Below are 11,445 nucleotides of genomic sequence, written 5' to 3' on the forward strand. Positions count from 1 at the left end.
CACCTGGAAAGTACAGATAACTGCAGAACGCCCCCACCTGAAGTTCAGCCGACAAGAAAACTTGACAAGCAGCAGCCAAGGTTAGAAGATAAAATTTCCGAACAGCCCCTAGATGTGAGTTGATCAGGAATGAACCCGTCCCTCACACCCTGCTAATCTAACTTTTCTGGCTTTTGCCTTTAAATAAGGCCCTGTAGAAGGGCGGGTACCTCCTCTTGCTGTTACTGTGCCAGTTGCTTTGACGAGGTCCCTGCCAGCTTGTATTGTGCACACAATAAACTTTGCTTTTGCATTTTAGTGAGTTGGTCTCCCTGGTGGTCTCTTGGGGTTTCCACAGACTGGGCATAACAACCGTGTCCTGGGACTTTCCTACCCAGACCCACAAGCATCTCAGAAGACAGGGCCCAGGGGGCAAAGAAACGTGAGATGTCTCATCTCCTCACCCCAGGACTGTGGAGCTTAGCTAACAATTTGTCCTCGGCTGGGCCATTGCTCAGATGTCAGAGCCGGGGGTAGGGGGTGTGGGGGTGGGGAGGGTGGGGGTGGGATTCAGAACCCCACCCTTTGGTTCTCCAGGCCCCTCAGGGCCTGCCCACCTGCTCACCATGCTTTTGCTCCTGCCTTTAGCCAACCAAACATGCTGGTTGTAGAGAGGCTGGCTTTGGGAGGGGTTGGAAGAGCCCCTACTGGGTGCTGGGTACCGGTCAAAGTGTGCAAAGTACTTCTTTGGGCAAGCCGAGAGTCGGAGTTCGAGCAGAGGTTTACCTCCATTTGAGCCCTGAGGAGGAAGGAAGGCGTTCCGTGTACTTTCTCTTCATGGTCACAGCTGCCCTGTGTATGAGGACATGGGATCAAGACGCCTCTCCCTTTCACCAGCTCAGAGAGGGGAAGAGAGTGCCGTGTGGTTCTGACTACATGAGCCTCTTAGTACAGATCACAGACACAGACTAGAAACTGAGGCCCTGGTTGGGCTTGCTATGCACTTACCTCTGTTTGAGCCGCTTTCCAAAGGGTAACAGTGTTAGGGTGAACAAAACGGGGCAGAAAGTCTGAGTCACCCTGTGTATGCATCCTCGACCCTGGGGCTCAGTTTTGCCCTACTCAATGAAAGGGGTTTGGGTAGTGTCTTGGCTATGCTTGTGGGTAGATGATGCCCCGTCTAGGGCTAGTTGTGTTGGGTGGGGGTGCTAAGGGTCAGCTGGTCTGGGCAGTCTGGTGGTACAAAGTGCTCTCTCTCTCTCTCTCTCTCTCTCTCTCTCTCTCTCTCTCTCTCTCCATACATACATACAACCTTGGGTTGTCTTCTCCTTTGTGGTATTTCTGATGTCTCTGTGGACCCTCCCCCATTTCTCTCTTTCTCAATACTCTTGCCAAACATCTGGAAGAAAAGTGAAAAACTTGTTCCCCCCTCCCAGCCCCGGATATTGTCAGATTTCCAGATGCGGGGTGTTCTGCCCTCCAGATGAAGGGAGGAATGTGTTCCAGCCAGGGATGGGGACTCAGCCCTGGACTGTTGTCCCTTCCTTCATTGGAAGGCTGAGTGACAAGATGAGAGGAGCCAGGGTCCAGGAGGAAGATGGTGGGGGCCCCAGGTTGAAGCCTTGATACCTTGTCTTAGCTTGAGTTATACCCTTTCTCATGCCTGAGAAGTCCCCTGGGACTCAGGGTGGGAGGCGCTGCCTCTGAAGTTTCTATCAAAGGCTTCAGGCACTTAAAAATAACTAGGAACACCCCTTCTCCCCCCACATGCACAGACACTAGGCGGGAACAGGACCCAATGTGTTTGCAAGATGTCCTCACTCGGAGTTTGCGCTGGAAGGGCCTTATGCCACCTCAGTCTCTCATTTCTCCAAGTGGTGGCCTGGCCAGGCTGTGCTATGTCATAGCTATCTGGTTCCAGGAGCTGGACACTGTTGTTTGTGCCCTGTGGGGTGAACCTTAGGAGCAGGCATTGAGGAGCGAGACTCTTAGATTGGCACCTAGGAGCAAACCTTGCCCAGCATGTTGGGATCCCTCAGAGATGCAGGATCCCTCAGAGCAGAAGGAAGCATGGGATAATGGGAGGAGTAGCAGCAAAAAGCTCCAGAGAGAGCAAATGGAGGGGCAATCAGGAAGGGATGGAGGGTGTGGGGGCAACTAGGGGTGAACAAGAGGCTAGACCTTGGAGTATGCGGGGAAAGATGGGCACTAGGCATCACAGGGAGAGTCAGAGAGAAGCAAGGGGGGGGAACTTGAGACACTAGTCTCGGGTTGGCAGGAGCTGTAAAAGGAGGTTTGAACTGGTGTGGAGGACAGTCCTCGAGGGAGCGCCACCCTTTCTGCTTGCACTTGGGTTGTTCCTGGAGACCCTAGGACCCCATGACTGGGCTGCAGCTGGCTGCTGTTGCTACTCACTCACACACCAGTACGTATAAACACCCAGACATAAACACACAGAGCCCACATCACAGGCACTCACTCAGACACACACAGACAGACATGAACGTGAACACCTGGAAACAGACCCACAGAGACAAGACACAGAACCTTCTCCCAGACCCAGCCGGCCACTCACGGACCCTGGCACAGAGACAGCCAGACAACATATACAAATATCCAAATACCTCCCACCACCCACTCAGCCTGGGAACCCCTGTCTGGAAAGGTGCCTGTACAGACATCCATACCTATCTCCCCTTGCTCTTGAACACAGCACCTGGAATGTCCAGGTGCAAAGTTTAACTCAAGAGTGACCCTTAGGTCATTGCAGCCCCTACCATGGTGCAAAGCCTGCGGCACACACTTTCCTAACCTTTACCTGTCCAAAATGTATTATGTATTAGCCGGCAGAAGAATAACTCTCTCTCTCTCTCTCTCTCTCTCTCTCTCTCTCTCTCTCTCTCTCTCTCTCTCTCTCTCTCTCTCTCTCTCTCTCTCTCTCTCTCTCTCTCTGTGTCTGTCCATCTGTCTATGTCTGTGTGCCTGTGTGCTTGGAGCACAGGCTGAGCAATGGCCTCTGTCTCCCTCCCCCTCCCTCTCCCCAACAGGTGACTGGGGAATGGAGCACCCTCCCCTCCCCCACCCATTCCTGGGCCCGAACAATGCCCTCTCCAGGACCCAAAATAGCCCCTTGAGCAGAGCCAATGTCCTTTTATGGCCCTGTCCCTATTGTGCATAGCAGGGGTGGGGCTGGGGTCAGAAGGTATATGGGCAAGATAAAGCCCAGGGTGGCAGAAGGCTCACCCACCCTCCTCTATTCATCCTTCCTTCTCTCTACCTCTCTGTGATTACAGCGCCAATGGCCCCCAAGAAGCCAGAACCCAAGAAGGATGATGCCAAGGCTGCTGCCCCCAAAGCAGCTCCAGCCCCTGCAGCTGCACCTGCCGCTGCACCTGAGTCCGAGCGCCCCAAGGAAGCAGAGTTTGATGCTTCCAAGGTTAAGGTGAGTGAGGGAGTCACATTGTAGCAGGAGGAACAGAGCAAATGAGCGAATCTCAGAGTGGGACCTACCATGGCGGATAAGACCCCAGAAGCTGGCAGTTTCTGTGCAGAGGTTAAACAAGACCGCTTGCTTCAGACATCTGCAGGACCAAGGGAGGAGGGCTGGTGGTCAGTCAGCTGGTGAGCCTGCCCTGAGGCTGCCCAGAGGTCCCTATACAGTAAGAGGAGAGTCTGGACCGAGGAATGAGTTCTGGTGACTTCTCTGGTTCTTTCTGGATTGCACCTTTAGGAAATCCTGGAACCAGCTGTCCCCCACTCTACAGGGCTCTTCCTTCTCTGGCTGCACGCCGGTTGGGGGTCTCGAGTCCATATCAAGCATCCTCAGGTGGAATAGTGTGTAAGGGAAATCAGGGCCTTGCCCAGGCTGGGTGACACTCACCCCTGCCAAGATCCCCAACCCCAGAGCTGGCAGGTCCCTCCTGGGCTTCATTTTAGCTAGGGAGAAAGGAGGAAAGGCTGGAAAGGGAGGCTCTGGAAGTCGTGCAGGAAGCCGGTTGTGGAGCACGACCAAGCAGCCCCAAGAGCTTTCCTGGCCCGGCTGTCTTTCCCAGAGTCTAAACTGGGAGGGCGAGCCGTGCCTGCCACCTGTGGCATCCGCATAGCAGCACGCAGCCTGCGTCCTGTTCTCAGCTGGCCAGTGGCCACCGCTGCTCTGGCTGCCTCTTGAGGGGCCTGAGGAGTCCTTTCCTTCCCAACACATCCACCATGCCCTGAGTGGCTCTGACAGAGCCTGCATCCGGTCCTGCACTCTTCTTCCCAGAGGCACCGCCTATGTTCTCTGGGTTTGTAGTCAACTCAGTTCCACCTTAGTTGCTCGAATCTTTAGTGTCCTCAACGGTGAAATGGAACCATGAGCCCCCCACTTGTAAGACTGCTGTAGCCCAGAGTTGACTCCCTGTTCGTCTGTCACCCTTAGGCCCTAGAATGTGTCCTGAGCATGCCTTGTAAGGCTACAACTCCCCTGAGACCCCATGGTGGCTTTGTCCAGTCTCACCAGGCACGAGACCGGCACAAATTTATGTCTCAAAAGAGGGGAACGAAGAGGGCCCTCCTCTGCTGTTCTGTCTCCCCGGCTGGCAGAGAAGGGTAGAGCCTGTTCCAGAAGTCAGGGAGTCCTGTCTCCCCAGGTTTTCCCAGAGAGTCAGGAATGATGCTTTTCTCCGTACTGGGTTGAGCCTCAGATTGGAGGGCCACCCACAGCAGGGGACAGGAAAGGGGTGTCCTTCGGCGCAGTGCTGTGCACAATGGAGGGTGGAGGGGCTCTCAGGTGCCAGCCATGCCCTTTTCCCCCACTTCCGTTCCCTGATGTGACCTTGACTTTGGGGAGAGTGACTGCAGTGGTAAAAATAGACTGGAAGCCGATGGGGAGGGGGCTGCTGGGTCCCAGGAGGCCTCCTGACCTCGGGGGGCGGGGCATGATGGCCTCAGAATGCTCCACAGCCCTGTGTCTGTGCTATTCTGGAGTGGGGGGCTGCCTTGGGGCCACAGGCAGGGCTTTGGGGATTAGTGTCCAGCCTTGAGAGCCCCAAGGGGATCTGTGAGGGACACACACACACATGGGCACAAGCATGCGACTTGATTGTCCACAGACATGCTTCCATGCTGACATAGCCTCTGGCCCGAAGCCGGATGCTTGCTCCTCCCCCCCCGAAGTCAGCCTGGTGAGGCCTGCAACATGGAGCGTTTCTGGCAGGGCCTGATATCACCATCTGATTCCACACAGACCCAAAGCCTTTGGGTTGGACAGGTGTGCGAGGCTGTTGCAGCAGCAGGAGGACGTCTAGGGAGACTGCATGAGGTCCTGGGTGGTAAAGGCTGTGCAGCTGCTCTCAGACAGGCTGGTACAGCCAGGGGCCTGAGACCTAGGTGGCCCACGATGACCCAAAGGTACTCAGTCTTTGGATTTCTTTGCAGATCGAGTTCACGCCCGAACAGATCGAAGGTGAGCAGGATCCTGAGCCCAGGGAGTGGTGGGGTGGACCAGGGGTTCCCAATTCAAATCACTGGTGAGGGGGAATGGGGTGGAGAGAGGGGTGGGATCCTCCAGGGAGTATCCAGAGCTCTTTGCCCTTTCCCACAGAGTTCAAGGAAGCCTTCCAACTGTTTGACCGCACCCCCAAGGGCGAGATGAAGATCACGTATGGGCAGTGTGGGGATGTCCTGCGGGCTCTGGGTCAAAATCCTACCCAGGCAGAAGTGCTCCGTGTCCTGGGGAAGCCCAAGCAGGAAGGTAGTACACCTTGCCCCTTAGTGCCAGCCCCAGGGGGGACTGCCAGGGTGGGCGGCTATCGGGTGTCACGGGAACCTCACTGACCTGCTTCCTAATTTTTCTCCTGCTATTGGGATGAGGATGTGAGACTGGCGACCAGGCCATGGTGGTAGGAGACAAGCAGAATGGGTGTGCTGGACCCTTTCTGGCCACAGGGTTGGACCCTAGTGCTCCATGCTGGTGCAAGGGTCAGTCAGGGGACATGGCTGCTTGTTTTTACGCCAGCCTTCAGAATCCCTATGTGGGTCTTTGTCAACTCCCCTCGCCTTGGCTACTTGGTTTGACTCAGGAAGAGTGACACCCAGCCCCTCATCATAGGTCCAGGGAGGGCCTCTGTTGGGCTCAACTGTGTCCACAGGGGGTGGATAGGGTAAGGTCTATAAGAAATGAGACCAGGGTATGGTGATATAGGCCTACAAACCCAAGAATGAAGAGTTGAGGTAGGTGGGTCACTATGACTTGACAGCCAGTCTAGGCTACATAGCTCCAGGATAGCCTGGGCTACAGAGTGAGGCTACATCTCAAAAGGGGAAAAGGAACACTGTGGATGTTGTTCATTTGGGAGAATGCTTGCCTAGCTTACTGGAAACCCTGGGTCTTGATCCTTGGCACTACCTAGACAGGGAAGGATGGCACATGTCCAAAGTCTACAAGATACAGGTGTAGTGTACACCTCTAATCCCAACACTGGGAAGGTGAAGGCAACGGGACTGCCATAAAATTGAGGCCAGCCTGGTCTACATGGTAAGATTCAGTCTGGCATGAGATATGTAGTAAGATCTCAGAGGGTGGGGGGAGGGAGAGAGAGAGAAAGGAGTAGAGAACAGAGCCCACCTTGGACCCACTTGGGGATAGCAAAGGTCTATGTAACCCAGGCATTTCTTGGTAGATTATCTATGCCCTGGGTGCTGACGCGCTTTGTCCCCAGCACTTGCACCAGGGTACTCAGGAACCGTGGGAGAGGGATGGCCCCTCGGCGTTGGGCATGGGGGAAGGCTGTACCCGACCATCCTCTAAGCCGGGACTTGGGACCATCTGTCTGCAGAGCTCAATTCCAAGATGATGGACTTTGAAACGTTCCTGCCCATGCTCCAGCACGTCTCCAAGAACAAGGACACCGGCACGTACGAGGACTTCGTGGAGGGGCTGCGGGTCTTCGACAAGGAGGGCAACGGCACGGTCATGGGTGCAGAGCTCCGCCATGTGCTGGCCACGCTGGGTGAGGGCAGCCCCTCCTCTACCATCTCCTTCTCTGGGGAATCCTGGGGGAAACCCTGTGTCACCTGTCACTGTGTCTCATCTGTGACACCGAAACAGACAGAATGATAGTCACGGCGCCTTAGCGGCAAGAGGGGGCAATACCGTTGAGGTGTGGCAGAAGGGAAGCTAGAAGAACCCACAGTGAGGGCGGGGACAGCTCTGGAGATGGGACAGGACGGTACTCCTGGTGTCCATTGTTTCTTGTGGCCAAGGAGGTGACACTCCTGTGATATCTGTGGACTGTAGGTGCCTCCCACTGTCATCTCCACCATGAGGTACCTGGTCACCTCAAAGCGAACTTCATGTAAAAAACATTTATTGAACAACTTCTGTGTTCAACCCTATGGTGGTCTTAAGGTGTGTGTGTGTGCGCACACACGAGAGCGCGCACACATGTGTATGTGAAGAATGATTGGGTCACCACAGTTGGTACTCTGCCAGTGAACAGCACAGTACAATACAGTCAGAAGGTTACAGACTTCGGCTAGGAATGTGGCTGCCAAACAGGCAGGAAGCCCTGGGTTGGATCCTCAGCGCCGTGGTGCATGTGTGTAATACCAGCACTTGGGAGAGGGAGGCAGGAAGAGTAGAAATTCAAGGTCACTCCTAGTTATATAGCCAGTTTGAAGCTAGCCTGTGCTACGTGAGATCCTACCTCAAATAATAAGAGGAAAAAAAAGAAAATGTTTTAAAAAAGAAAGAAAATCATGGGCTGGAGAGATGGCTCAGTGGTTAAGAGCACTGACTGCTCTTCCAGAAGACCCGAGTTCAATTCCCAGCACCTACATGGCAGCTCACAACTGTCTGTAACTCTAGGGGAGTCTGACACCCTCACACAGATATATATGCAAGCAAAACACCAATGCGTGTGTATACACGTGCACACACACACACACACACACACACAGAGAGAGAGAGAGAGAGAGAGAGAGAGAGAGAGAGAGAGAGAGAGAGAGAGAGANAGAGAGAGAGAGAGAGAGAGAGAGAGAGAGAGAGAGAGAGAGAGAGAGAGAGAGAGAGATTGATTTCAGGTGTCTGTGGAGCAGGGAGAAGTCTCTCAGTCCCTTTCACTGTCATCTGTCAAAGTCTCTGTGGGTCCTTCTACCAGTCCCAAAGGGTTACCCCCAAGAGACTGCTACCAGAGAGGCAGAGGACCCTGCCATCCTGGCAGAGACAGAGGACAGTATATACACAAAGATGCCTAGGCTAACAGGAGGGCCCAGGTCTTCATCTCAAGGTCCTGTACTTCTTGACCTATGATTGGTTGCTCTGGCCTTGGAAATAGGAGTGATGGCTGGCCATGACCTTGGGAGAGGTGCCACTACAGCAAACTCACCATTCAGAGGGTGAATAAGCGCCTCCCTACCCTCCTCAGTCACATCTCTGGGTGGTGTGACTCAGCCTCCCTCCCCTGCCAGGTGAGAGGCTGACGGAGGATGAAGTGGAGAAACTGATGGCTGGTCAAGAAGACTCCAATGGCTGCATCAACTATGAAGGTGGGCTCAGCAGGATGGAGGTCTCCTGGGGAGGAGGTGGGGGGGGTGGATTACCCAACTCTGCAAGTGGGAGTCTTCTGGGGAAGAGTCATGGAGACTGAGCAAAGTCAGGGTCTCCTGGGGAGGGGTCGTGTACCCGGCTCCAGCCCTGGCTGCCTGCTCTGAGTTCCAGCCTCTCATTCTCCTTTTCCTTCCAGCGTTCGTGAAGCATATCATGGCTAGCTGAGCCTCCCACAGGTGAGACCCTCACTCCTTAGCATCCATTGCCACTGTCCGCCCACCCCATCTCCCCCAGTGTCAGCTTGCAGTTGGTGTTCTGCTGTCTTGATCCAGCCCTTCCTTCATAACCTGTGGCTACCTTTCAGGAAGCCCAGGGCAGGCCACGCTGGGGACATCGCATCTCCCAACCGTGATGCTGACACCAGGTCCGGAGCTTCGGAAAGGAAAGGAGTGGGCCAGATTCCTGCATGTGGCCCCAGACCATGTGTGTGTGATTCTTTTCTGGTCCCTGTTGGGATGTGACTGCCTTTCTGTCTCCACCCTATGGCCTTTTGAATAAATGATGTCCTTTCTTTCCTTTCCTTCTTCCTTCCTTCTCCCTCCCTCCTTCCCTTCTTCCCTCCCTCCCTTTCCCCCTTTTTTCTTTCCTCTCCACTGCCCTGTGGCTCATTTCTGTTTGTTCCATGGTGCTGAGCTAGAGGAAGCCTAGCTGCTCTGCTTTTGCTCTTACCTCACTCCTCCCTTTGGGAGACTGCAGTCATCCGGGCCCACTCAATACAAGGATACCACTGGGAGCCCAAGAGTACTGTCTGAGCAATTAACTAACTGCAGGCCATTGGCCCTGAGCCATAGGAGTCACTGAAGGAGCCTAAGCTCAGGCCTGGTGCAGGGAGTGGCCTGGCCTGACCAAAGGAAAGAATGGCCAGGCGAGAGCTGTCTTTGTCCCAAGGATATCAGAACTGAAGGAGCATCGGCAGCTCCAGCCTTGACTCCGATGGAGAAACTGAGCTGTTCTGCCCTAGTAAAAACACAAGGGTCTTGCTGGGGTGGCATGTCATTGCTAGTGAGTCCCTTGCCCCCAGTTTTTTAGTGGAAGTCATGTCTGTGGGGCTTCATGGGCACAACAAAAGGAGACTGCCTAGAGGACTGCCCCTGTAGGTTTGGTGGGGTGCAAAAACAACACCCCATGGAGGGGGTAAAGTCTGGAGAACAGAGGGGACAGAGGGAGGCTGTACCATACAGAACTAGGGAAGCCCACAGGACCAGAGGGACGCAGGAGCTCAGGGCAGCCTCACCCAGGCTCATTGCCATGGCCTGTTGTAAGGGTGTCTGCATAGAAGGCTCAGATTGCGTGTTCTAGAGCAGGCTCTAAGGCCGTGTGAGCCAGGCCGCCTGTGGGTATTGGTGTGGCAGCAGCGGAGTCCGAGTTTGTAAGGATTGTGAGGGTGTGTATGTGAGAGCGTGTCAGTGTGTCACAGAAGTGTGTTATTGCTTCCGATTTGAACCTTTCAGTGTGTCAAACTATTTAACCTCTCACTGAGCACTTGTGTGTCAGGCTCTGGTCCAGGCACTGGGGACACAGTGCTAGAGAGAGCAGAGCCCACACACAGCAGACAGATGCCAGACCTGTTGAAGATCAGATAACAAGGGAGGCTGAGGGAGCCCTGTGTGTGTGTGCATGTGCAAGCGAGCGTGTGTGCGTGTGCACGTATGTGTGTGTGGTGTGTGTGTGTGTGTGTGCATGCGTGTTTGGTGTGTGCTCACGCGTGCGTGTATGTGCATGCATGCGTGTGTGTGTGTGTGCATGTGAGCACGTGGAAGCAAACTTGGGAGCATAGGCACTGAAGTGGGTAGCAAGGAGCAGAAGGGATGGAGTTGGGAGCTGGTTCACTTGTAAATGATGAGGTCAGGGATTATATGAGAGGCTAGCATGTGACGAAAACTTGAAGGACAGGTACTAATATTCAGAGTATGTAAAGAACATATAAATTACCCCAGAAACAATCTGATTAACCCGGGCAAAGGACCTAAGTAATCATCTATAAAGAAGATGGACACAAGCAGGCATGGTGGCCTGGGACTTTATCCCAGTGCTCAGGAGAGACAGGTGGATCTCTGTGAGTTTGAGTCCAGCTAGGTCTACATAGTGAGACTCTCTCTTGAAAAAAAAAATGGATATGGGGCTGGGCATAGAACTCAGTGGCAGAGTGCTTCTACAAGGCTCAACATGCAACCTCTAGTGCTAAAATACAGATTAAAATAAAATTTAAAAAAGATCTGCACGGGACTAATGAGATGACTCAGTAGCCAAAGATGTCTGCTGCCAAGTCTGGTGACCGAGTTTGATCCCTGGGACCCATGTGGTGGAAGGAGAGAGCAACTCCTGAAAGTTGTCCTCTGACCTCCACACAGGTGCTGTGAGATATATGTCCCACCCCCTCCAACATAAACAAATGTGATTTTAAAAATTAAAGATATTCAAATAGCCAATCAACCAGCAAAATGGTGCTGAGGATGGGACTTGTCACCCGACCCGACCCCACCCACGCTTGGCATCTTTTATACAATGAAATAGCATACACAACAAAAAGACTTTTTATTTTTATTTTAGGTGTATGAGTCTTTCACCTGTGTGTGTATATGTGCACGGTGTGTATGCCTGGTAGCCATGGAGACTGAAAAAGGGCAGGCATCAGATCCCTGGAGTTACGGATGATTGTGAGTGACCAAGTGGGTGCTGGGAGTTGAAACTCACTTTATGCAGGAGCAGGATGTACTCTTCACCTCCCTCCAACCCCATCATTCACATTTTTAATCTATCTATCTATCTATCTATCTATCTATCTATCTATCTATCTATCTATCTATCTTCTATCTTCTATCTATCTATCATCTATCTATCTATCTATCTTCTATCTATCTATCTATCTATCTATCTAT

At 53.3% G+C, this 11,445-nt stretch overlaps 1 protein-coding gene across 1 annotated transcript; it reads left to right on the forward strand.

Annotated features, from left to right (window-relative positions):
- The first annotated feature begins 3,227 nt into the window (after positions 1-3,227).
- Positions 3,228-11,183, forward strand: Myl3 (myosin light chain 3). Its single transcript, XM_050139456.1, has 7 exons — positions 3,228-3,421; positions 5,395-5,422; positions 5,561-5,710; positions 6,795-6,968; positions 8,428-8,505; positions 8,703-8,742; positions 8,871-11,183. Exons 1-6 carry the CDS (start codon positions 3,278-3,280, stop codon positions 8,729-8,731), a joined length of 603 nt encoding a protein of 200 aa, XP_049995413.1. The 5' UTR covers positions 3,228-3,277; the 3' UTR covers positions 8,732-8,742; positions 8,871-11,183.
- The last annotated feature ends 262 nt before the right edge of the window (positions 11,184-11,445 follow it).

This window comes from Alexandromys fortis, unplaced genomic scaffold, assembly GCF_014885135.2.
Source record: "Alexandromys fortis isolate MF-2015 unplaced genomic scaffold, M_Fortis_MF-2015_v1.1 scaffold_36, whole genome shotgun sequence".
In the NCBI taxonomy this organism is placed as follows: Eukaryota; Metazoa; Chordata; class Mammalia; order Rodentia; family Cricetidae; genus Alexandromys; species Alexandromys fortis.

Coding starts and splice junctions, on each gene's coding strand:
- Myl3 (XM_050139456.1), top strand. CDS start 3,278: ATGGCCCCCAAGAAGCCAGAACCCAAGAAGGATGATGCCAAGGCTGCT. Junction 5,423..5,560: donor CACGCCCGAACAGATCGAAG/GTGAGCAGGATC, acceptor CCTTTCCCACAG/AGTTCAAGGAAGCCTTCCAA. Junction 6,969..8,427: donor CCATGTGCTGGCCACGCTGG/GTGAGGGCAGCC, acceptor CTCCCCTGCCAG/GTGAGAGGCTGACGGAGGAT.